The following is a 27,293-nucleotide window of genomic DNA, read 5'->3' on the forward strand; positions in this document are numbered from 1 at the left end:
AAATCCTCCACATTCACGTACGTGTGTACGTTTTATAAATACAAATACGCTCTGGACATTCATAGATACGTACACATATAGGGACACACAAAATGTAGACATATATATATATTTATGTAGAGAAATTTAAATGTACATAATTATATATAAAGGCAGACGCACTCAGGCGCGTACACAACGCAACTGAACGCTTATGTTTTCATGAACACACTCGAACGACCTCCCTCACACATATACCCAAACATTTTGGGGCACACTTCACATAACAAAAAAAAAAAAATTGTCCTGGTATTAAAACCACACCAGACTGGGAATCTTTCCAATCTAATGGATTTTCAGTGTTTAAAGCTCAAAAACATGAAATTAATTTGGGGAAAATGCAGGTGTGTTGCTGCAGGTAAGTGGTTCATTTGCATAATATATGCAGTTTTGTATTTTTTTTTTCTCCCCCCTCCCATTTTTCTTTAACTAAAAAGCAATTCCTTTTTATAAACCAGAAAGTGACTAAGAATCCCAACCCACAGCAGCGTTTGCCGCAGATGGAGCTGCTCTCAAGCCGTACGGCGCAATCGGAACATACTTACATGTGAGCTCACTGTACAAATACAGCCATAATAAAAGGCACAGAGATCTTCAACGAGGAGTTTCTTCAATAGTCGTACAAAATATTACATTTGTCAGTCTATACAATATAATAAACCTTGCAGCCTGTACAAGATAAAAGAAAAATATATTACATAGGCGCAAATGTGTATGTATATACCTATTTTATATATACATACATACATACTTTCATAAATACATACATTGGTTTGTGTATCATCTGAGCAGAAAGGACCGCCTGTGGACACGGCAGAGTGACCGTGGTCGTCGTTTTTCCTGGGTATACTGTCAGAAAGCAGCAGTTGATCGGCGCACGGTCAGCGGCCTCGGTCCCCTTTGGGGGGGGGGGGGGTGTGGGAGTGGGGAAGGAGGTCAGCGGAGGATGTGTGACTGGGACCTCCGACAAGCGCGATGGCGTTCCTAGAGGTGCTACATGGCGCACGTGCTTTCTCAGCACTTATCGAGGAGGGTGGCGCACGGTCCTTCTCCACCCCCCCCCACCCGACACTGGCCACAGGAGGCTGTCCAGCCCCACGGGCCAAAACGAAGAAAGCTAAACGAAGGGGGCGATAAGCTCATGGAACGACACAGAGGAAGGTGTTCCGAGGAGGAACGAACGTCACCGTCCCGCACGTCGGTTCCCGACCCCAGCGGCGTTCGGACACCCTGCGGCAGCCCGTCGCCCAGCGCGGACGACGTCGTCGGTGGGGTGGGGGGGGGGGGGCCGCCCGCCGTCACAAGAGCTCGTATTGGCGCAGGTGCATCCTCTGGATGATGTCCCGGCAGTCGTTGAAGACGCGCCGGATGTTCTCTGTGTCCACAGCGCAGGTGAAATGCGGGTAGCAGTAGTGTCTGCGGTCGCCGCTCGCTGTGCTGATCCTCTGTGCAGTGACACACACACACACACACACACACACACACACACACACACACACACACACACACACACATCAGGAGTGGGATGGCGAGAAAAGACACGCAAACTTACAGGTGCAAGATGAGAAAAAGGATGAAAAAAATAGAGAGATACCATAATACAAACCGTTCTGGCGGCGACCCTGAGCGGTCGTGTCCCGGTGACACCGAACGCACGTTACTGACCTTTCGCTCCGATATGGCAGGTTTTTCGTATGGTTTTACTGAATTTATTCCCAAACGCTGATCTTTAAACAATTTTTAAATGAAAAACTAGTTTACGTAAAAAGGACACTTTACTACAGAGTGAAAGGTTTCCTCGTCCGCTACCGCGGTACAGCTTCACTGCGTTTGCAAAAATTACACCTCTACCTGTAACACAGTATATTCTTCAGAGTTTAACCGCAGGATGTCAGTGTGGTCAAGTGTCATTATATTACACATATATGGATGCTGGATTAAACACAGCTAGTTCACTCTAATTACTCTAAACAACAATGTAACAAAAATTTTAATAGTTTCAAACAAATAAACTGTAGCTCGATTTTGCATCTTCCATTCAGTTTTATTATATTAATCACACTTTTGGCATTAGTTTGAACGATATGTCAATTTTTTGAAAAATATTCCACTTTCTCGGAATTAGCAAATTTTGGCACCAGGATCCAATGCTTTCTAGAATGTTCGCTACTTTCTAGAATGTTCTGGTCCCTTCTAGAATCTTCCAATGGCTGCAACGTTTCAATGCTTTTCGATAATGTTCTGACACCAACTTTTTTTTTTTTTTAATTAATCAATGGCGTTTAAAATCTCTCAGTATCGAGTCCCTTATATGCGCGAGCGAAAATTCTCACAAATTCTTGAAAAAAAACTTCATAAAAATAGTGAAAGCAAGATTCTGTGGCTAAAAGTGACACTCGAGAAGGACTAGTGGTATTTTCGTCATCCAATACACTAAGCGTAATCAACGTAGAAATTTGACATAACCAAGAAGTTTGGAAAATGTTGTTACATTGTGTATGTATCGTGCCAGTAAATCTATTCCAGTATAACAGTGTATAATTAACATTACCAGCCACTGCCGCCCAACTGAGGGCCCCTTGGCTTGGGTTTGGGAAGTACTGCAATAATACATGCGTGGGACAGAGGGGTCAGGACATACAGCTGATGATTATTGGGAAATTTCACCATTAATCTGCAGTAAATCGCATCTCTACGAAGCGCAACGTCAAGCAAACGGAAAAACGTTGGACTTACAAGAAATTCATCTCGGATGAAGAATTTGGCTCTCGTGACTCTTGGGTCTTCGCCGGGCTCAGGACTTGCTGTTCGGAGGACAAACGGAACAACGGAAATGAATTAAGAGGAAGGTCAAATAAAGTCGTGACAATAAACATTACAGCAATGTCTCCTGCTTCGGCGGACATGAAATATGCGCAAATTGATCCTCATTCGCTCTCGACTGATGGGACAAAGCAGAAATAAAAGACAGATCAGCGTTATTTGTCCACCGATCCCCAAGAACCATGTGCATAAATGAAGAGCACACCGCCGACCTAAGGGCCCTAACTCAAAGTCAAAGGTCGCAGGTTCGATCCACACTTCCAGCTTAGCACTCTTGAGCAAGGTACTTACCCTAAATTGCTCCAGTAAAATTACCCAGCTGTATAAACAGGTAAATAACTGTAAGTAGCTTAACATTAAGTCGCTTAATAAATGTAATATATTAATATAAATTTAATAATAAATGAACAAATGTAAAGTCGGCCAAATTGCCCACGCTGATCAAAGCGACCGTAACGAGCCAATCGGAAGATGCCACGGAGCGCTGAGCGTCGACCACCCACCTTCACTGGGCACGGCGTATCGGGCGTATTCGGGAAAGTACTCCTCGATTTTGGACTTCCCGGCTAACACTTTCTCCGCCAGCATGTCCTGCTTGTTGAGGAACAAGATGACCGAGATGGTCCGCAACCACCTGGAGGAGAACGACTCGGGGTCACATCAAACGGGTCGGATCCACAGCGAGTCCCGGAGACGCCGCCGCCAGCCCAGTGCGGAAATGTGTGATGCGCGGCTGCTCCTCCGCCGAGTCCGGGTGCCTGAACGCGACTCTCATTGACCCGATTCGGATTGTTACAAATCAGATTGGGAGAAGAGGCGCCACGCACACTTATGGCTTTTGATCCCCAAGGTTTCCTTACAAAGTGCGAACGATCCCACGCGCAGGCTGCCGTCCTTCCTGAAAATCTGCTCGTGAATCGAAATTACGGAAACAAACAACTTCTTTACTGCTAAATTACGGGGGAGATAAATAATAAATTAATAATGAGTTCCCACAAAAGGTTCACACATTTCTTTGAGCAAACATGCAATATTCCTGCCTTTTCTATTAAGAAGCTCCTGGAACGTGGGTTTGACTCGGGTTCAAGGAGTGTGGACTTTTTGTGGGTTTGCGCCGGGTGCTCTGGTTTCCTCCCTCAGTCCACGGACCTGTGTTTTTCATGAATTTCTGTGTGTGGTGGATTGACTCCAGCCCACCGTGACCCTGACGTGGACAAGCAGTTAATGATGATGTAATGTTAATATCGTTTCATTTCTATTTTTCTTTTTATTTCTGCAATTTTTTTCTTAAATGCTGCTTTTTTATTTTGTTGTTTTTTTTTGCTGCAGTGTTTTAAATGCTGAAAATTACTCTAAGATCCTTTGCCTTAGAATTGCAACCAATGTATCTTCTCAGTTGTAAAGCATTACGAAGCTGCTTTTAAGTGCTTTATAGAAAAAAATTCTTATAATTATTATTATTATAAACCTGCATATCGAGGCATTTCTTATCATGTAATCAGTCACAACTGCTACAAGTCTTTTCTGCTGCGCTGTTTGTAAATGATCATTTGCAATAATTGAAAAGTAAATCAAATAAATGTATTTATTTATGACATGCTTTTCTCCAAAGCGACTTCCAGTGAACTCTATGTAGTGTTATCAGCCCACACACCTTATTCACTGCTGTGATTTACACTGCTAGATACACTACTTACACTGGGTCACTCATCCATACCTCAGTGGAACACACACACACACACACACACACACACTCTGGGGGAACCTGAACAGCATGTCTTTGGAGTGTGGGAGGAAACCAGAGCACCCAGAGAACACGTAAACTCCATAGAGACTGAGCGGGAATCAAATCCACATCCTCTCGCACCACCCAGGTGCTGTGAGACAGCAGCGCTACTTGCTGTGCCACCCTGTAAATAACACAAAGGCACTGGAGAAGAGGCATGGCATGAAGTTTGACCCTGGTAGTTAAGGTACTCCTTGCTGCCTTAGTGAATACAGCGTATGTGTAAATGTGCTGTGATACGAGTTATGGACAGACTGCCGCTCGTCCAGCGGACCTGTTGTTCCAGATGCTCCGGAAGAGGTCCAGCGCCTCCCGCAGCCGGTTTGTGCTGTTGTCTTCCCTTATTACCATGTTGTAGCTGCTGCTCGCAACGACAAAGATAATAGCCGTCACGTCTGGAAGGAGACAAATGCAAAACAAAGATCAGCTCTTGGACTCGAGCTTCGAGGGAGGAGGGAAGAACACAAGTCGAGAAAAATAAAAACGCCACCCTTTACTGGTGCCCTACTAATTTGTTTCTGAACATGGGTTCGGATACCGCAAAACACGCTACATTATCCATTGATAACATCTTACAACTGTACAGTTATCCTCATATTATCCTCATACGGAGAATGCTGCTATTTTGAAACGACTGGCCCACGGTGGGTTCCCCAAGGCCACGCCGCACACTTTCAACAGTTTTTCACCACATTTACACGCTCGTGTTTAACGGTTTACCGGTGTAAGGAGCGCGTGTGTGCTGCAGATAACCAACAGGGAAAGGCAGCACAGCGAACCGTGGCAACACTGATAAATGAGGTAGCACTTCGACTCCGATATCCTGAGACATGATGAGAAACAAAGTAGGAAAGCAGCTCCCGGAGGTAAACTACGGTGAACTACGGTAAATTCATCAATCGCTCACTCTCAGCACCCTTCGGTAAGGAAAATTAAATATGAAGATGGGGCCAGGAGAACACGAGTGTGTCCCTTCCCAGCTCCCTCATCCTCAGCATGAGCATCCGCTGGGAGCAGGTAAGAACGTGAGCTTGGAGAGATTTTACCGCAGATTTGGAGTAACGGACCAAAAAGTGCTTAGAAACAAACAAAAGTGTCCGTTTAAGTGCTGCGGCACCCAGCGAGTGCAGCTGGTGCCTTCGGACCCAAAGGTTGCTGGTTCAAGTCCCGCTCCTATTGTAGTACCCTTGAGCAAGGTACTTGCTCTCAATCACACCAGTAAAATTACCCAGCTGTATAAATGGGTAAATCAGTGCAAGCAGTTTAACGTTGTAAATCATACTGAAGAAAAGCCTCGGACAAATGAATGAAGGTGAATATATTTGCGCACGGGACTTCGATTTGCGTCCGAAAGCCGACTCACCGTTAAAGCACTGAATCCATTTCCTTCGTTCGTCTCTCTGACCGCCCACATCGAACATGCTGGCGAAGAGAAGGAGACAACGGTCAGATTGTTCTGCAATAACACAAACAGCTGGGCGAAAAGGACATTGAAACGAGTAGAAATATGGCCATTTGGAATATATGTATATAAACACTGAAGACAGAATGATATGAAGAAATCAAGTACATTTACTCACTGTCACAATGTTAGTTTACCTGCAATTTTTTACCCATTTATACAACTGGATGATTTTACTGGAGCAATTCAGGGCTCTACAGGCAAAGGTGGGGATCGAACCCATAACCTTTGGGTCCAAAGGCAACAGCTCTACCCACTATGCTACCAGCTGTCCTCAGGCTATCCCCCTGAGTCTGCAAGTAGCAGTGTAAAAAAGGCCACGTAGTGAAACAGGTTGGACCGTGTTTTACCACGGTCTGCACTGTGCTCCGGCCAAGGAGCGCACAGAAATTGTGCCGACATGCGCGCGAGCTGTGATTTTTACGCTGAAACAAACAAAATGCACTGAAGGACTTCGCATTCGGTGAAACAGAACCGCGAACGCGACATGCAGGGGTGCGGTCGATGTGGTCGAGAAGCGGCGCACGCACTGGAAGTTCACTTTGTCCACTTGGAATTTGGTTTCAAAGATCCCTGAAGTCAAGACTCTGCAGCGCAACAGGTCCTGCGAGGAGTACGAGGAGGGAGAGGAAACATGAGCAACATGTTGGACACATTTACTGGAAAAAAATTGGGGAGGGGGACTGTACGGTTGGTCAGAAATTTGTCACCGTACACACACGGTCCGAAACTGCTTGCCCTGAGCGGGGTCACGGGGAGCCGGAGCCTAACCCGGCAACACAGGGCGCAAGGCTGGAGAGGGAGGGGACACACCCAGGAGGGGATGTCAGTCCATCGCAAGGCACCCCACGCAGGATTTGAACCCCAGACCCACCGGAGAGCGGGACCCGGCCAAACCTGCTGCACCGATGCGCCACGACATCCTTTTCATCACCATGTAGTGAAGACAAAATAGAACCTAATTTTCTTGTCTACAGAAAAAAGAAATTAATGTTCAGGGTCACTGGGATCATACAGTAAACTGGACACCTTACCTGGTCTGTTGGTGTGTAGTCCGTCTGTCTCACTGAGTCGATCCTGTCCAGAAAGCTTGGAAAAACACACACACACACACACACAACGTCAGCTGCCATATCTGTATCGTACTGTTCTCTATAACTGACACAGCAGCTCATCACAATTTGGACCAGATGTTTATAACTCAATTTGTTCGTAACACACACACACACACAGTCTGGAACCGCTTGTCCCGAGTGGGGTCGCGGCGAACCGGAGCCTAATCCGGCAACACAGGACATAAGGCTGAAGGGGGAGGGGACACACCCAGGGCAGGACGCCAGTCCATTGCAAGATACCCCAGGGAGAACTCGAACCCCAGACCCACCGGAGAGCAGGACCCGGTCAAACCCGCTGCACCACTGCGTCCCCCGTACCACACAATCAGTAAAAGGTTAATTTGTCAATTGTTCCGTTCATGAGACAGAATCAGTAAGAACACAGCAAAAGCTATAATACATAGAAAATGCGACTCTAAAACATTTTATTTTGCCTGAAGCAACATTAAAACTAATTTAAACTGGCTGAAATAACCTCTTATTGAATGTTTATTGTTCACCGATTCATCTCATTATCGTGTAAAATGTTTGTCAGCCTCCGGTCACCATCAATAAAATCTTAGTGCAGCTTCTTGGACTTGATCTTTTTCCACTCGAGGTTCTTTTCAGTTCCAACAGTTAAAAAAAAAAAAAAAAAAAAAAGTGTCAGAAGTTAGCTTATAATGGATCTCTGCAGATGTGAGCCACATAAGAACCAAAAGTGGTTTTCGCACCGGAGAAATGGTGAGGAGCTTTCGTTCAATCCACAGTCCTGCGCCTGCTCTTCCCAGCGCTTCCAGCAGGGGGCACAATCCGCTCCACTCCACCCCAGCACAGCCTGGCCTCACACCGCCACCTGCTTTCAGCTGCAGGTTGGTTTCCATGGAAACCGGTACAATCAATCAGCGCTGCGGTTCATCCCGAGCCTGGCCTGTGCTCACTGCACTCGAACCCGGACGCAGAGCGGCTCTCCGCCCTCAGCGCATGTGTATTCGTGTGCATACAGACGCAGTGGAAAGAGGGGATGGGGGGGGGCTGCGGGGGGGGCCTTTCTCCATCACTAAACTTCATCACGGGGGGGTGCGGGGTCCTGCCCTTTAGTGGGTCTGGGGTTCGAGTCCTGCTTGGGGTGTCTCGCGACAGGCTGGCGTCCTGTCCCGGGTGTGTCCCCTCCCCCTCCAGCCCTGTGCCGCCGGTTTAGGCTCCGGTTCACCGCGACCCCAGCCAGTGTGTGTGTGTGTCAGAGAGAGAGAGAGAGAGAGAGAGAGAGAGAGAGAGAGAGAGAGAGAGAGAAAAAACTTTGTCATTTTACGCAGCCGAGTGCCGGGAGTCTCCCTTCCGTCTGGAGCGGCGCACGTCCTGCAGCACCGCAGCTAAAAATAGCGCCGCTCCCCAGCTCACCCCAGCTCCTTTACATAAGCTCTGCAGGGAGGGGGTCTCGGGGGAGGGGCGACAGCGGGGGCCGCGCGACGGACGGCAGCGACCGCCATCGAGGTTCTGCGCTCAGTAATACAGTGGCGCTGCTCTCGTCCGCGTGTCTCCATCCAGCACCTGTTTGTGGAGCGCGTCCAGTGTCTGTTGGTACTGGACACTGAAGAGTTGTCCGCACCGGACACTACAGACACAGGGGTCAATGGAGGGGAGGGTGGCGGGAGAGGAGAACCACCGCACCGCACGTGTTCCACTCCAGCGCTGTACGGACGTACCGCCCGAGTTTCTCAACCGCATATTTTTCCAAGTGATGGACACCGTCCGCAGCTCGATTCGTTCAAACACATTTTGCGCAAAACCCACGCGGACGCAAACTTCCCTCCCGAAGGCCGATGACAAACGACTTGTTTTGACGGTGACGGAACGGACAGCTCTGGGAGCTGGAAACAAAACGAGTTGCTGGTTACGTTGGAAACTCACTGTTTATACGCGCGCGCGCGCACGTGTGTGTGTGTGTGTGTGTGTGTGTGTGTGTGCGCGCGCACACAGCGGTGCTGCTCATGCTCCCCAGGCCCCACGACACACGAGCAGCTCGATCATGACTGACGCTGTGTGAAAAAGACAAGTTTACAGCAACCGCCCCCCCCATGAGAGCACCTATAAAGTGACAAAATGTCACAATATTTGCACTTTAAATAATCAAGGATTTGATTGACCAAAACAAAACAAAGCAACACAAAAAACTCAGCGGAAAACACCGGCGTGCCGAATTATAGCCGCATCCAGAGCTGCTTCGGAGCGCGTGAACCCTACAGGGAGGCTCATTATTCCCGTGTAAAAGATTACAATAAACGTATAAAATGTAAATATTAACCCGATCTATGACACTAAAACACCTCTCACTGTAATTGTAATTGTGGCTGCAATTGTTGCCTGACAGCATTTGAGGGAAAAACCAAAGTGTGCTTTGGTTTATCACCATAATTTGGATCTTATTGTGAGGTTCAAATAAAAAAAATCAAGAAAATGTTGAGTGCAGGGTGAGCGAACACATTATTTTACACCATGGTGGTAAAATGTGGCTAAAGCACTTTTTAACCCGGTATTTCACATTAAACCCGAGCCATACTTGAGATGAACAGCGCTACACTGTCAGACTATTTCACTGCTTCTATTATGTGCTCTACGGTTTTTAACTACATTAAAAACAAAAATAATTTAAAACGACTGAAAATAAAAGCACTTTGTCTTCCTTCCCCCCATAAACCCAAGCGACATTCGTCATCTTCCGGACACTTTGGATTCTACTGTTTCCTTCTCGCTCCCCCGCAAAAACCAGAGGCAGGATATAAACAAAGTGGAAACCAGTTGAATGAAGGCGGTTTGGGAGCTTTACTGCCATCTAGTGGCCCACTTATTGTCATCATCATCATCATCATCATGTTTCTTAAGCAACACTTTTCTCTGGAGGATCAGGAGCATCGCGCCAATCGATCCCCAAAGGTCCATAAACCCGCACTGCTGACCCAGAGGCTCCGTGGCACCCATCGCCACGCTCCAGAGTAAACACGGTACACGTGAATTGTGAGTGCGGTATGAGGACTGCAAACAGCTCCCTGCACCAGAGCCATTTTTATGGACACCTAGAATAAGGCAGCCATGGGTACGAGGACATTAAGCGTGTTGTATCCCCATGAGCCACAGCTGGGCCTCGAACCCGGTGCCAAAGCGACACTGGTGCCCCACGGAGACACTGGTCTGGTGCACTGGGACCAGAACGGATTAACCCCCCTCCATACTGGTATTACCGCGCTCGGCACTGACACCCAGTCCCTTAACTACTTAAGTTTCACCAGGTGTTTGACACTCTTGTGATGTGGGGTCACCTGCACTAACCTGGAATCCATCTGAGTGACCATCATTTCAGGGGAAACGGTTTATCTGCTCAACCCTGCTGAGCTACATGTACAATTCAGGAGAGTGAGTGTCAACCACAGCGCCCCCTACAGGCCAAAATTAATCAGATTTCATCAAGAAAAAAAAGTTGAGGGAACAAACAGATGGCTGAGCAAGGAGAAAACACCTTTCTTGTGTGTGTGTGTGTGTGTGTGTGTGTGTGTGTGTGTGCGTGCACGAGCACTCACTACTGCGCGCAGTCGATGAGCTGGTACTCGTTGGAGCGCTCGAAACACGCCTTGACCCCGTCGTCATCCCATAGGGCCTTGGCATGGTCGAAAAACTCCTGTGGGTGGAGGAAAGAGGCGGCGCACAAGTTAGAGACGCGTTGGAGGAAAGTGACACCGAAACCTGGGCGACAAACAAAGTGAAAAACCAAGTCGCTACTAGGAAGAAAACCCATTTGCTGTGTCTCCAAACACATAAGGCAAAAATGATGTAAGCGGTAAATTCTAGAACATGACTGCCCTGGAGGTGCTCCCAGCCGCAGGGGGCAGAGCCCCCCCAACCCCCCCACACACACACACACACACACACACACACACACACACACACACACACACACACACCTGAATACCAGCTAAATTACTTCTTGAGCCCCTTTGACAAAATGACTTCTCATTAAGGGAAAAACCCCAGTTTTACGGTGTGTATGTGATTCAAACAGGAAGTGGAATCTGATGGAAGAGGACAAATATGGGCGGCAGGGTGGCACAGCGAGTAGCGCTGCTGTCTCACAACGCCTGCGTGGTGCGAGAGGACTTGGGTTCGATCCCCGCTCGGTCTGTGTGGAGTTTGCATGTTCTTCCTGTGTCTGTGTGGGTTACCTCTAGGTGCTCTGGTTTCCTCCCACACTCCAAAGACATGCTGTTCAGGTTCACCCATAGTGTGCGAGTGACAGAGAGAAAGTGTGTGTGTTCCACAGATGTACGGATGAGTGACGCAGTGAAAGTCACCGTGGTGAATAAGGTGTGTGGGCTGGTAACACTACACAGAGTTCACTGGAAGTTGCTTTGGAGAAAAGTATCTGCTGAACAAATAAATGTAAATAAATTACACCTGTTATTTGCACTCATTTGCATATAGTGCAAATGAGAGAAAATGCACAAAAATAAAGGTCACGTAAGTTCACCCGGCGCCTGTATGACGTCACCACTTCTGTTTATCAGTAAAAACAGCTGACAAGACTCAAGACAAGTTGCAGTGCGACTCCACTGTGAAAAGCGCCACCGCGAGGAGGATGAGGACACACACCTCTAACCCAGCATGAGGACACACACACTCCTGACACGGGACACCGGGGAGCCTGGGGTCCACACGCTGTGGTACAAACACTCGGCACAAAGAGACGCAGTGATTTACTGACACACGTCACACTGTGTAGGAACACGCATAAGGCCCCGATTGCGGTAAAACACCATGATTTAGTGCTTTAGTGTTGCCACTGACCTCTGTAAGTGACTTTGGAGAAAAGTGTCAGACAAATAAAGACAAGCGTGATGCATGTTTTCCCCACAGATGTAAACGAGAACAGCTCCGTCCTCCCGTTTTGAAGGGGGGGGGTCTATTTTGACGGGACAGGGAATTCAACGGCCCCTCTGACGTCACCCGAGACTCCCACAATCCTCCAGTGACATCAGAAATGATGTGGCATGAAGTGTCGTGAGCGCGAGGTGTGCAGGTGCCCCCCCCCCCCCCCCCAAACGACTGAGCGACATGGATGCGCCGTCCTGCGCTTTTCACCGCGTTCACTCCACATCCGTGGTATTCCGCAGAGTACAGGTGACTAGTGAGGGATGGACAGACATTTTAATCCTTCTGCAAAGGAATCGAAGAAGCATTTCATTGCCTTGTTCAAAAAAAAAAAAAAAAAAAAAAACAATTAAGTGTGAAACAGGATTATATGGAACAAGCTACGAAAAGGTACAGTAATAGTGTGGTAAATTAGGGTAAGGCCATTTGGGTTTAAATGCAGTATCATGGAATATTGTTCAATATCTTTTCCTCCTCAATTCACTTTTATAGCTCGTGATAAAGTTCAGATTTAGTTAAATTTACTCATTTATCTGATGCTTTTCTCCAAAGCGACTTCCAATGATCTCTATGTAGTGTTATCAGCCTCACACCTTATTCACCGCGGTGACTTACACTGCTAGATACACTACTTACACTGGGTCACTCATCCCTACATTAGTGGAACACACACTTTCTCTGTCACACACACACACACACACACACACACACACTACGGGGGAACCTGAAAAGCATGTCTTTGGAGTGTGGGAGGAAACCAGAGCACCCGGAGGAAACCCACACAGACACCGGGAGGACATGCAAACTCCACACAGACCGAGTGGGGATCGAACCCACATCCTCTCGCACCACCCAGGCACTGTGAGACAGCAGTGCTACTCACTGTGCCACCCTGCCGCCCCCGCTCTAAGACACTACAGCTGGAGGTGGGAATCGAACCTGTGAGCAGCTCAAGCCACTACCAACTGTCCCCAGGCACTCCTTCCACACAGACTTTACTTGTACCGTGGTGGGGCTGTAAAAGTTGCGTGGCGCATCTATACCAAGTCCGTTCCAAAGAGCCCCCGCCGAGTTGCGCAAGAGCACTGATGTCACGAGCGCCACGAGCAGGGAGCCTCCGCGAATCAGCGCTCCGATGGCAGAAGAGCCGCGCGCGAGAAACATGCCCTGAACCTTCTGTTTTGGAGAACCTTCCGGAACCAAGTGCGGAGTCTCCCTTTCAGCGTCGCTCTAAACATTGGAACTATTACAACTTTTTAAAGGGTTACTGATGTTTATATACAGTATATCTAAATAGGAAGGTGACCAGGAATCATGGATATTCTGATAAAGTTTAATGCAGCTACTCGTGTGATGAACGTTGGTTCATATGGCGGAAAGAAATAAAGTAACTGCACTTAAGAATCACACATCTGCATCTAAGTGTCTCTTTCTGCTAATGCAAGGAACACATTGTATTTTCTATGAGATGTACATCTCTTTGGAGAAAAGCATCTGCTAAATAAATACATGTGGTCCAACAAGCTCCTCTCATGCTGATCAATAAAATGCTCATTAACAGAGTCTAAAAAGTTGAGTAGGTCCTCCTCTCTTATATCTGTGTTCGCTCCCCCCCGCCTATGATACAGCACATGGCTGCCAGGGAAAACGTACTCGTGTATTCTCAAAACAAGTCAACAAAACTGTCGGCAAAAAGTTTTACCTTCAAATGAAACTTCAGTTTACATGACATTATGTAACATTTATAATCACTGGAAGAGGTGTTGGAGCGCATGGAACCCGAGTCTCCGCGCTGCGCGGTGGGCCCCTGACCCATGGCACCGTTTCCCCGTGCGTCCTGGTACGTCTCACACGTAGACAATAGGGCAAATTCCTCGCAGAAGGCAGGACTTTCCGAGCTACAGTTGCCGATAAAGATCAGACGCGGAATGCAGAACGGGCGAAACGACAGGGCAGGTTGAACACGGCGAGGGCAGAGCAGCACAGGACCAACATGCAGTGCGTGAAGGTGAGCGGCAAGCGAACCTGCTGAACCTTAGACTGACAGTTACTGTATGAACCGTATACACACACACACACACACACACACACACCTTATAAACTGTTACTTGATCACACAACTTTCATTTCCATTGATTTATTAGGTGCTTTTCTCCAAAGTGACTTCCAGCAAACTCTATGTAGTGTTATCAGCCCACACACTTTATTCACCATGGTGACTTACGCTGCTAGATACACTACTTACACTGGGTCACTCATCCATACATCAGTGGAACACACTCTCTCTGTCACTCACACACTATGGGTGAACCTGAACAGCATGTCTTTGGAGTGTGGGAGGAAACCAGAGCACCCAAAGACTTACACTGCTAGATACACTACTTACACTGGGTCACTCATCCATACATCAGTGGAACACACTCTCTCTGTCACTCACACCATGGGTGAACCTGAACAGCAGGTGTTTGGACTGTGGGGGGAAACCAGAGCACCTGGAGGAAACCCACACAGACACGGGGAGAACATGCAAACTCCACACAGACTGACTGGAGATCGCACCCACATCCTCTCGCACCACCCAGGTCCTGTAAGACAGCAGCGCTACACGCTGTGACACCGTGCTAACCTATCCGTATGTATTGGAAAAGCAAAAAAAGAAAAAAGAAACTAAAAGCAACAGCGGAAATAAAAGGTAAGTCACGGCGGGGAAACAAAATACGAAGCTGTTTAAAAATGTACTAATGAGTGAACTATGTTAAAGAGCAACAGGAAATAAACTGTATTAAATACAGAGCTACCTGAAAGTGTGTGACCCCTATAGGGATGGCCATTATTGTTGTATAAAATACTTAAACATACAAAATCTAAATGTTAAATCTTGAAATAAACAGCTGCCTGCAGGCTGCTAGTTCTAATAAGAGGTGGGGAACTGAACAATGACACTAAAATACCCCAGGATAGGATTCGAAAGATCTGAGTCCTAAGCAAAAAAAAAAAAAAAAAAAAAAAAAAAAAACCCATACGGAGGTGCTCCTATTATTATGGTCTTACATTTTTTCATTTAGCTGGTGTTTTTCTCCAAAGCGACTTCCAGTGTTGAGGTATTTACAATTATTTACCCATTTATACAGCTGGGCAATTTTACTGGCACAATTTAGGGTAAGTACCTTGCTCTAGGTGGGATTCGAACCTGCGACCTTTGGCTCCAAAGGCAGCACCTCTAACCACTACGTGACCAGCTGCCCCGTCAATAATTATAATTCTTCTAATTAAGTGTTAATTAATGATGTCTACAGTGATACCGAGAACAACAAGGAACTTCTTCCCAGTAACTGACAATCCCAAGGAACAGGTTCCCTTGTCAGGTTCTCAGGAGCTGCACAGTGACACACCAACACGACATGAACGGCGCAACGACAGAACGACACGAGCAACGCAGCGGTCGCACGCGTCACAAGACGCGCACACACACACGCAACCGAAGCCCTCAGGCTCCTCGCGCACGCCGGAAACCCGGGTGAGCTCTGCACGCATGAATTCGAACCCGCGTCCACACCCACAGCACGGGTGCTGCGACTCCCCGGCGCCACCCCAAATAACTGAGAAGAGAGCGGTTCTGTTTCACCCAGGAGAAACGGGCAGAAATGAAGTGTCCAGAACTGCTTGACCGCTCACGCACAGTTTGCCGGCGGTGAAAAACGCCGGGCCGGCAGAGCTGGAGGCGCGTCGCTCTCACCTGCGTGTAGTCGAAGTCGGAGAGGGGCGCTACGCTCCGCACGTACTCCACTCTCCACTGGTTCTCGGGGTTGGCCAGCGCCACCGGGGGAATCAAAGCGCTCATGGCCGACACTATAGTCTGGAAGGCAGGACAACGGGACACGGTCCCTCAGAGGACAGGATCCGCTGCTTCTGCCCCTAAATGACGAAACCACTAAAACGCACTCACAACTATGGCATCCTTCACGTTTCTCCGGATGTCCTGGATTTTCTGCTTCTTCTCTCTGCGAAAAAGGGAACAGAGGATGAGAGCTCAGCAGGGACCGGCGGCTCCTGGAATTCCAGAGCGACAGATCAACGTCGGAGCTGCGGGGGGGCAAAGGGGCACGCGTGCAGGTCGGCGCGAGGGTGTCGAACGACTGCTTCTGTTCAAGGTGCAGTCCTGGCCTTAGAGTGTTGGGTGCGCAACACACATCCTGAGTGTTTCTGTAGTCCTGTGTGTGTGTGTGTGTGCGGCGAGACCACCCACAGCCGGGTTCTTTTCTATTAATAATGACAACATCTATCTCCTATCTATCCATCTATGAATCCTGCCGTTTCCCATCATTGTTCATTTAAGCTGAAATGTACAGTGTGCTGTTCAGTCCAGTGAAGTAAAGTCCTGCTTTTTTACTCTAAATGTATTTTTGGCTCCACAATGTGAAAAAAAGCACAAAAAATAGACAGACGCCTTCATGACCCGAATGGCACGGTGTAGAGAAAAGAGAGAAGAAGCTGACCTGATGTAGACCAAGCACTTCTGCTGGACCAGTAAATGAAGTCTGAGTAAGGGATTCAAGAAAGCCAATTATTATTAAATATTCAAAAAGCCTTCAGGATGATTATAGTATTTAAACTGAACCAAGGGACCTAATAATAATAATAATAATAATAATAATAATAATATGCATCTAGAAGCCCACAAAAGTTATAGTCATTTATTACTTTATGAAAAACTATGTTAAGTACAATACTGACATTACTACTGAATTGCGTTAAGGGCCGACATGCACGTACTTCAAAAAATACATTTAACGTTAAATTTCCAGTATATGGCCACAGTTATAACATGTAGTAAAGTAAGAGACAGTAAGACATTTTGTGGGTAAAACTACTGCAAGTAAGCAGTAACTACAGATTGTTTAAGGGACCAAAGGGTCCTGCTATTGTACCTGAGAGACAGGTAAGTGACCTGAATTTGTTTATTTACCCAGCTGGGTAGTTTTCACTAGAGCAACTGTGAGGTATGTCCCTTTCTCAAAGGGACTACAGCTGGAGGCGGGATTCGAACCTGCGACCTTTGAGTCCAAATGCAGCAGCTCTAACCACTACACCTGGTCCCATCACAGGGAAACGTGGACCCAAAAAAAAAAAAAAAATGTTCCGACGGTTCAAGCAGGGTTCAAACAAAACAATGACCGATAACCTGCTTAATCTCTCCATGAATGTTGTGCTTATTTGTTTATGCGAGAAAATCCGAAATATCCAGGACAGTTGCAAAGCTACTACTGGGTAATTTACTAACAATAAATGTGTGTGTGTGACATCAGAGACAGCAGCAGGACAGGTGACACCAAGTTTGTGAGACTCGCCGGTTTGTCACACATGGTCCGACACAAAATTATTCAGTATTTTCCTCTCACATTGCAGGCGCTGACCATTCATGGCAATGAAGCGTCCGCTGTTAATGTGGTTGAAAAGGAGTCTAAGTTTAAATAACATTTTTTATTCAATATTTAATTAAAAAATAATACAAATTGTTTTATATAACCTAATAAGAAGTAAAGTCACACACTCCAGTTATTGTCCCTTATGACTTTTACCTGGAACAGATTTATAGAGCACAGCTGGGGGAAACAGTTGAAGTAACACCCCCCCCATTCAGCCACAATCAACTTGGACATAATTTTTTAATGCCATGATTTAGCACACGTGCGTATTAATACAGAGAAATAAATGGGACTAATAGTGCTAATAAGACAGAACATAGCTGTGCATCACCATGGCATGTTTGTTCGTTTTGAAATGAAAACAGAGGGGCGATGCTTATTACACATTATTTTACTGCAGTTCTCGAGTTCACCTCGCTCACACACTTTTACCACCATGTGAGCAACGTGACCGGCGTAAGAGTAAGAAGCGCATCCGCGCAAATACACTGACTGCTACAAAATAGCCGCCGGTCACGCAGCAATGAATGAATGAATGCGAGTGTGCGCCGTGTGCGTAACGCTCTGAAGCTGGGCTGTTTTTTTACACACACACACACACACCGTGGCAGGACTCACTCACTCTGCGTTGAAGCCGTTCACGTGCAGGATCCTCATCTGCTTCACGATCGTGCTCTTCCCGGACTCTCCGGCCCCTTCGGACACACACGGAGAAGAGAGGCAGAGAGGCTCAGCGCGCGCACACACACACACACACACACACATTTTTGCAGTGAGCGCGCGCGTGGACTGGACTCCGCGGCGATGATGGCAGCGCGCGCTCGCGCCTCTCCCCCCGCCCCCCCCCGCCCCGCATACCGAGCAGGAGCAGCCGGTGCGTCGCCTTCAGCGCCAGTCTCTCTCTCTGCAGCTGCTTCTCGATTTTCTTATGCGCCTCCCGATGCGCTTTTTCCGCGCGCTCATCTTCGCTCTTAGCGCCACCCAGACAGCCCATCACCCCCCCCGCCCGCCCGCCCCCAATATTCCAGCACAAATACTATAATATCGATACGCGATTGTAAATAATCGCACAGTGAGCCACCGCTCCTCGACCCCCCCCCACGATCCTACATCCCGGTGGACGGAGGAACCGCGTAGCAGGACGCGCGCTCCCGTTCGCCGAGCTCTCGGCTCCGCGGACGCAGCGCGAGAGAGAGAGTGAGTGTGAACGGCGCTCGGTGTTTCCGTGTTTCTGCCCAACTCGGTACTGCTTCTCTCCGCGGCCCCAGGAAGGACCCATGCGCCCCCCCCTCCCCCACGGCCCACCTGTCTGAGCGCTGTCATCACGCAGGTATTGAGGTGAAGTGACGATGTGAAACGAACAGAGCATCACACCCGCTGTCGGCGCTGACACTCACTAAAACACACACACAGACAGACACACTCCTTCCCCACACGAGCCTCGAGACGTTTATATTATTATTACCGTGATATTCACATTAAATTACCATTATCTCTTATGGGATAACAAATGTGTCACAGAAATTAAAGTAAAAATAAGGGTATTTTTTCCCATATCTCAGGATAAGAAGTAGTAAAAAAAAAAAAAGTCAGTAACCACTTGTGCAGCGCAGGGTCACATTGGTTGGTCCATATTTTTATGAGACACTTTCAACAGCAGTTCAAAAAGAAAAAAAAAAAAACACACAGGACTGATGACGAGTGGAAATCTGTGGCTTTCTCAAGTTCCCTTCATTATTTTACCTTATGTCTTATATATATATATATAAAAAAAATCTTGCTGGACAGCTTGTTTGACACGGTGCAGTTCTCACTCTGAAGAAGTGCTTCACCGCTAAGTGCCGTTTCCTCTTTTTCAACTAAAAACACACACACACACACACACACACACACACATTGTCTAAACCGCTTGTCCCATACAGGGTCGCGGGGAGCCAGAGCCTAACCTGGCAACACAGGGCGTAAGGCTGAAGGGGGAGGGGACACACCCAGGACGGGACGCCAGTCCATCGCAAGGCACCCCAAGCGGGACTCGAACCCTAGACCCACTGGAGAGCAGGACCCGGTCCAACCCACTGCGTCACCATTGACAGTAAAATGCTCCTTTTCTTCAGCAGCTGTGAAACATTGTGCTTTTTTTCTGGATATTAAACACTCACTTTCACTCACTCAGAGTGACCAGGATTCCACCCAAAGGCTCCTTATTCAGGCTCCTAATGTCAATTATTACTCTTTCTCCTCAAACAAGCTCAACAGACTATATTTTTAACTAGGCGGTTTCCCCCCCATCTACTGTATTTACTGCGGTATGTTTACTGGTGTCGCAGGGGTCCGAAGGGCTGGAGGGGGACACTTCAAATCGGCGTGAAACATTCCGGATATTTACCCAAAATTGTACTTCATTCTCATACCCGCAGAAATACCAGTATCTGGTGTCTTACAAATTTCACCGATACATTTAATCCAATAATAAGTTAATATCCAGCTATAAACTGGTTTCTCATTTGTACAACAAGGTGCTCCTACTGGCACAGTTCATTTCTTAGGACCCGGACAACTAAAAATCATGTTACAAGTACAATATCATGTATTATATTCTACTTTGTCTCCAATAATAAACCTCAAGAATGAAGAACTTCAAATTAAACATCTTTTCCAGCGGTACCCGTGTTGAGACACACAAATGCAATTCTCTCCGCCCCCCCCACAAAAGCACTTAATTCATTACTACCATCATCATCATCTTGACATGAAGTCCTCCTGGATTAACTACAACATGAATAATAATATACCTCACTTGTCTTGCCCTTTTTGTTTCCTAAAAAACAGCACAATGTGCTCAAACACACTAGTTTACACTGTCAACGAAAATAAAATTTTAAAAATGTTGATAAATATTTAACAAAGGTCTGCTGGAAGAGCTGAACCTCCTTCAAACTTTGATGAATTCAAAGTATTATGATTACATCCAAGCGGACGCATGCGGAGCATCCGCGAGAGCAAAGTAGGGTAGGAACGCAAAGAAAACACACCACCGAAATTATTGGCCTAATATCCTTCGCTCATCCAAGAATTTTATTTATTCATTTTAATGCTGCTTAAGGAAACAGCTTTGTGAAATTAATTACACTTATTGATCCGTTTCCCACGGCCTGTGTTTGAGTGTCTGGGACTCCACTTATTCCCGAACTCACGAGCTGCCAAAAAAATTTGGCCGAACGTGGTTTTCAAAAGTTCTCGACAAATCCGGAGGCACTACGATACCGGGAACTCCTTCGGCCTTTGCCGCGTTTGTACGAACCCCAAAAACGTGCACGGCGGCACCTTTCTGGATGGTGCCACAGGTGTCCTAGAGGACCGGGGGTTCGGTGACGACGCCGCGGAACACGGATCGTCGCCAACAGCCCCCAGGTTTTCGTCTCGCAAACCTGGGCCGCAGCTGCTTTGTAAAGAATGCAAACGAAATAAACGACGGGGTATTTTCACACAGCGGCTATTTCACGAAATGTTGGAAGGATTTTCGATTGCGCTCCATCAAAGCAAAAATATCACAAAATACATCAACACCGTATGAGTGCAGTTCACTGCAAAACCGCCACTGTGATCCTAATAATATTCATTAGAAAGATAAAGTCACAACACAAAATTATTATGTCTTAGTAAAGGTGTAAATCAGGTAAAAATCTGGATGTTTGGCTTGTTCTCTGCGAGCAGTGAGACATCTGGCAAAGTTGCCCTTTTTTCTTGGCCAAAGGACTGAGACAAGTGAAATATTTCTATATTCTACACATTATACTGTATATTAATAGACTGTATATAAGCAGAAGTCGCTGTAGCGCATTACGTTTTCACGGCTGCCAAGGAAATAACGCTCGGCGCTCCAAACAAACGTGAACCACGTCCGTCGCAGCGCCGCTGCCAAACCGCAGAAGGTCACACGCTGTCTGCGCCTCCATGCGTCCAGATGCGTCTCATTGTGTTTGGGACGTCTGAACTTCTCACCCCATGATTTGCTCTGGCCAAGTTTCTGCAGGAAGGAGCACCGATTTAGAAAGCGAGAGTGAAATTTTTGGAAAGAAAAACAGGACACACATTTTTTCCCAAGAGCGGCAGATGGCGGGGGCACCTATCTTTACATTTACATTTATTAATTTAGCCGATGCTTTTCTCCAAAGCGACTTACAATGATAATCTACCTGCAACTACTACCCATTTACACAGCTGGGTAATTTTTACCGGAGAAATTTAGGGTAAGTACCTTGCTCAAGGGTACTACAGCCGGAGGTGGGAATCGAACCCATGACCTTTGGGCCCTTTGGCCGCATCTTTACACTCTTCACCTGATAAAGTAAAGCATTAAACAGCACAAGTAACCCTGCACACCCCAGTCGGTAAGCGTAGAAAATACTAAGACCAATAACTGAACAATTTACAAAAAAAAAAAAGGCCGTGACGTTTCACATGGCAGAACAGCAAACGCTCGGAACCGAGCGGTCAAACGAACGTTTCAAACACCGATCCCTTTCGAGAGATTTGCTCCTTTCCAGCCACACACCAGCGCGCTCTGGTCTCTGCAACAGTTTTCTCCGTTTCCATGACCACAGCTGCATATTGTCTTTCTAAAGGAAGTTCGTTCCGCGTTAAATTAGGCACAGAACTACTTTTGTTCCGGAGAATTTAAAAAAAAAAAAAAAAAAAAAAAAAAAAAAAAAAAAAAAAAAAAAGCATTTTGGACCACGGCTCCGGCTCCTGAACGGCCTGTCCGACGTTTGACGCCCACCGATAGTCTATTTCACTAAATTGGATAGACGACTGCGAGTCCCTTGACAAACATGCGACACTAGACAGTAAGTGGTGTGCACGTCACACACCCATTTTTTTTTTTTCCCCTTTTAGTCAAGTAGCTTTCACAAGTACTGAAAAACAATTTACGAAAAGGTCAAGGGTCTAAATGGGGTGCTTTCAGTTCTTCACGGGCCCCTGGTGTGTGTCATCGCACTTGCGGAGTTTTCCCTTGTCCCGGACAGCGCGGGTCGCACCGCCCCCCCTCGGTGCTCAGCCTGCACACGTCCACGTTTGGTACACGCATCACCAGTGATGTAATCGGGTTGGGGGGGATGGGCTGGTGGGTGATTTACCATCGGACACCCAACTTGGCCAGGTGACCCCTGTCCGACCTCTTAAACTTTATCAAATTCACAAACTGCATGTACAATAAGCAAAAACGCACACGTCGCATGTTTGTGTATATTAATTAGCACATACGAAAAGTCTAAGCAAACGTCAGCAGCCTTTGAAGCACACAGCTGGGTCCTAATTCCTTTACAACAAAACGTCTTTCGGCCAACGTACATCCAGTAAAAAAAAAAATACCATGTTTTAAGTCCATGTCCATGATGTTGCTGAATATCCCTTTCTTACACTCAAATCACCGCTTTTCAGTCCACAGAAAATCAAACCGTTTGTTTTTATTAAACTCGACTTAACGGGAAGTCAATAATTTGTAACAATATGTAATAAATTCCCACGTGGCTGAATATTCATGTCGTGAAGCGCTAGATAAGGTGTGTGATTATATACATTGTGCGTCGGGCTCCGTGAGCTACACACGCTCTCATCCGGCAGAGTAGAATCTACTGCGCTGTTAACAGTCCTGCCATTCTGTGACACACAGACCCCCAAGAGACTAAGCGGGTTCTGGGAACGGGTGTATAACCAGCGATGGGTACGTCACAGCCGGTTCACATCAGATGGTGGTTTCTTTCGATCATCTAAGACACGACTTTGGTCCAGCTGTCTAATGCCGATCGCTGTGCATCCTTCTCACTGCAGTGTTTCACTGTGGGCCTAGAGAAATAGATCAGACCATGAAGATCACGGTTGAATAGAGTGGAAAAGCAGCTCATGTCACCGCTGCAGTCCCAGGGGTTCCATCACCGGATCATACAGGGTTTTTAACAAGCCCTGGTACCTGTTCTTACGACGCACTGAGGGGCACGTGAGACCTTGATTTGTCTCTCAGTGACTGTGACCTGTTTGCCATCTGTGCCGAAGTGTCCCCACCGGCATTTTTTTTTTTAGGGAGAAAACGCGTAAAAACCACTATTCGGCTCCCCGATTCCCTTCTCTGACTACGTTAATAAGGCACGACTCCACGTACCAATTTAAGAAACAAAGCAAGGTGGGTGTGCATTGAGCCCAATGCCTCCTTTTTGAAGGGGAGGAACACAAATTACATTTTTTTTAATTTTTTTTAAAATTTTTTTTAAACACTTGATGCACAACTTCTAAAAACTTTTGGATGAAAAATGCAAACTGAAAAATATGCTGCTGATACTTATTGGAGGAAATTAAATGAGTAACATACTCATTTCTGGCTCCGAGATCCACCCGTACACCTCATGGTACACACACCGCGTTCATTCGCTATACTTTATTTATTGCCTTCGGCGGCGCGGAAGTTCCAGGGAACTGGACGCGAGACAACTGAAGGGCTCCTTCCTCAAAACTCTCATTTCCTTAAACTTTCTCGCGTGACACAAGGCGGAATCGCAAAATAACGCGCAGCTGAAGGTATGATTTCATTAACAACACGCCACACTGAAGTATTTTGACAGCGACAGGTTACTTATGGATTGACACCCTTTCCAGAACATACCTGCCTAACAACCTGTGATTTCCAGGATCAGCTACAGACCACTGTGACCCTGGACTGGACAAGCAGTAACTGATTGGGGGGGGGGTCACCCTTTATTTAATACTATTTAACATTTTACAGTAGCAATTTTACACTGTTGTGTAAATGAGTGAATTTATACTGTATTTACTGAAACAATTGTGGGGAAGTACCTTAGTGAAGTGTATGAGAAAAGAACTGGGATTTGAACCTGGGGCCTTCACATTGCTGGGCAGGAGGTGGATTTGCTGGCCCACGCACGCTACATTTATTCATTTACCTGACACTTTTCTGCAAAGCGACTTACAATGTTAATCTCCTTACGATTATCTACACATTTACACAGCTGGGTAACTTTTACTGGAGCAATTTCAGGTAAGTACCTTGCTCAAGAGTACTACAGCTGGAGGTGAGAGCTGAACCTGTGACCTTCGTGTCCGAAGGCAGCAGCTTTAACCGCTTCGCTACCCAAAACGAAACGGAAAGGACTTGCTACAGGGAGACCCCTGTCCAACTTCTGTGGACTTTAAACTACTTGTAGCCTCACCTCCTCAGCGGATCAGGAGACACGACTCAGATCTGCGCGTCTTCACTCGTCCGTGGCCTTGCAGTTGTGTAAATGGGTTTCTCATTACTCAGCTGCACAAGGGTCAACAAACGTGAGGCGTGTAACTAGGGTAAATGTACAAATATGTCCCCATAACCAGTCTGATATAGATCAGAGACTGTCACGCGACTCTGCTGTCAAATCCCATGCCGCGGAGATGAGTTCAGTTCGAGTCCCTGCTGGACACACTTCCGGGGTTAGAGGACTCGATCTAGCGACCAGATCAGATCATGTACCGACCAGCAGTAGGAACCAAGAAGAAGCGGCGAGGAGCCGGGTAGGGGGGCGCGCGCGCGCGCGGGCGGGCGGCTCCACCGCTGTAAAAGAAATGTATCGGACGTGTCACATGTGATGTGTACGCACTGGCACTGACACCGACACAGACACAGTCGCAGCGTGTCTTTCGCGGCCGGTGGGCGTCCCTGCTGCGACACCCGAGCCTCGGGACGCGATCGCCGCCGGGGAAGGACTCAAGGAGAGGCGCACGTACCCAGCAGCAGCAGCCGGTGCGTCTGCTCGTACTCGCGCCGGTGCTCCTTCAGCGCGCGCTCGATGCTTCTACTGACTCGCTTCGCTTCCTTCTGCGCCTCCTTGTCCTCCGCGCGCTTCTGCTTCCGCGCGCTTCCGCCCCGCGCGCGCTCCGCCGCCCCGCCGCCCCCGTTCCGCACGAGCGCTCCGTCGGCGGCGCGCCCGCGGCACAGGGCCCCGGCGGCGGCGGCGCGCTGCTCGCAGTCGGACGCGGGAGCGCTGGGCTCGCCGAAGAAGAGGCGCGGGCGCAGGCTGTAGCACAGACCCATGACATGAACGTCGCCCGCGAACGTCAACGGTGTCGCGCCCTGCTGCTGCTGCTGCTGCTGCTGGTGGTGGTGGTGGAGGAGGAGGAGGAGGAGAAGGAAAGCGTCGGAGAGGAAGGCGCCGTTTGCCCCGCCGCCGGGATCAGCGCGGCATCTTCGCGCGGCGATTTCGCAGCAGTTCGCGAGCCCGTTAAATCGCCAAAGTGCCGCGAGCGCGTGCCATCTCGCATTTTCCCCTGTCCGTCGGCGTGTCCGCGTTCACTCGTCGCTGGATCACCTGACCGCCGCGGACACCGCCGGTCCACCTTACCGTAAATACTAGAAAAGACGCGCTGCGGAAAAAAAAAGTCGCCAGTTCACTCCGTTCGGCTTGTAATACGGCTCTTGAGACAGGCGAGTGTTCCTTTCTCTCTTTAATTTACAGACGGTCCCCGACTTACGATGTTTTTTTCCTTTACTTTGCAATGGTAGGCATTCAGTAGAAACCGTACTTTGAATTCTGAATTTTTATTTTTCTTCCCGGGACAAGCGATATGCGGTGCGATACTCTCGCGATGCTGGACAGCGACAGCATCTCCCAGTCTGTCACGCAGAGATGTGTATTAGGTGTATTAAAGGCATTTTCGATTTACGATATTTTCGAATTACAATGGATTTTGCCCAACATACGCCCGTCGTAAGTGGGGGACCACCTGTATTTCTCTTATTAAACGGCTGATCAGAGTTTGTCTCGAACGTATGTTGTATTGTTCATGATGATGTTGTACTTGGAGTAGGCTGCGGAGTATGGTGTATGGATTGCAGCCGATAGGTAAACTGCTGAAAAGATATAAATATTAGGGTTAGTTTTCTCGAACATACTCTGTATACTACTCTGTTTGAGGTCAGTGTTTTGCAGTTATGAACAGGTGAGATTTGGAGCCACGGTGCTGTACAAGTAGGGAAATGAAGACTAATTAACTGATCAATTAAGAACAGAGACAAGGAATTAAAGTACTTTTCGAATCTGGAAATGTTTAATAAGCTGTAAGTGTTTTATTGTTCTTGTGGGTTTACTTGTAGCCTTCAAGCATTAAACATTATCTCATCCAACTGTCCCATTCCAAATAAATTGTTTCAGATGCTTATCCCAAGCCAGGCATGTCATTGTACATGTATGTACATAGGTAAAATTTTAATAAACATGCCTCACCGCCTGGAGCTGAGTAAGATCAAGTGAAAGTATAGTATACATGCTTTCTAAGTTTCTTCCCTCCCTCCCTCACGGTCTTCTGTTGTATACAAAAATCCTAGTAAAAACCATTATTTAAGTAATTTAGCTGGTGCAATGCTGTCACACACTGGCCAAACATGGCAAAAAAGCAAATGATGACAAATGAACCAGCCAAGGCTAAAATCTATATGAGAATCAAGACCAAAGGTAAGACCAACATTTTATGCCTTTAAAAAGCTGGAGTAATGTCAAAATTATAGCTCGTCTGAATAATATTTATGAAAACAATTTAATTGTTCTAATTAAAACTGTTATTTTCAATTATCACAATACAATTAGTAGTTTTAGTAGTTTTAGTTTTGCTTTAATTATTAAATGCTGTCCACCATTTAACTCCTATGCTGGTGAATGTAAATGTAACAGCTCAGAATAAGTGACTTCTATAAATTTTTT

The 27,293-nt window shown here is 47.2% G+C and overlaps 1 protein-coding gene across 1 annotated transcript; it reads right to left on the minus strand.

Moving 5' to 3' along the window:
- Window positions 1-223: 223 nt before the first annotated feature.
- On the minus strand, window positions 224-26,077 carry gnal (guanine nucleotide binding protein (G protein), alpha activating activity polypeptide, olfactory type). Its single transcript, XM_029246415.1, has 12 exons — window positions 25,324-26,077; window positions 18,173-18,245; window positions 16,071-16,125; window positions 15,861-15,980; window positions 10,780-10,877; window positions 7,145-7,199; window positions 6,641-6,714; window positions 6,012-6,070; window positions 4,923-5,043; window positions 3,366-3,496; window positions 2,776-2,843; window positions 224-1,484 (listed from the first exon to the last, which is right to left on the minus strand). The coding sequence occupies exons 1-12, from the start codon at window positions 25,628-25,630 to the stop codon at window positions 1,338-1,340; spliced, it is 1,308 nt and encodes a 435-aa protein (XP_029102248.1). The 5' UTR covers window positions 25,631-26,077; the 3' UTR covers window positions 224-1,337.
- Between the last annotated feature and the right edge of the window lie 1,216 nt (window positions 26,078-27,293).

Source organism: Scleropages formosus, chromosome 19, assembly GCF_900964775.1.
Source record: "Scleropages formosus chromosome 19, fSclFor1.1, whole genome shotgun sequence".
Lineage (NCBI taxonomy): Eukaryota > Metazoa > Chordata > Actinopteri > Osteoglossiformes > Osteoglossidae > Scleropages > Scleropages formosus.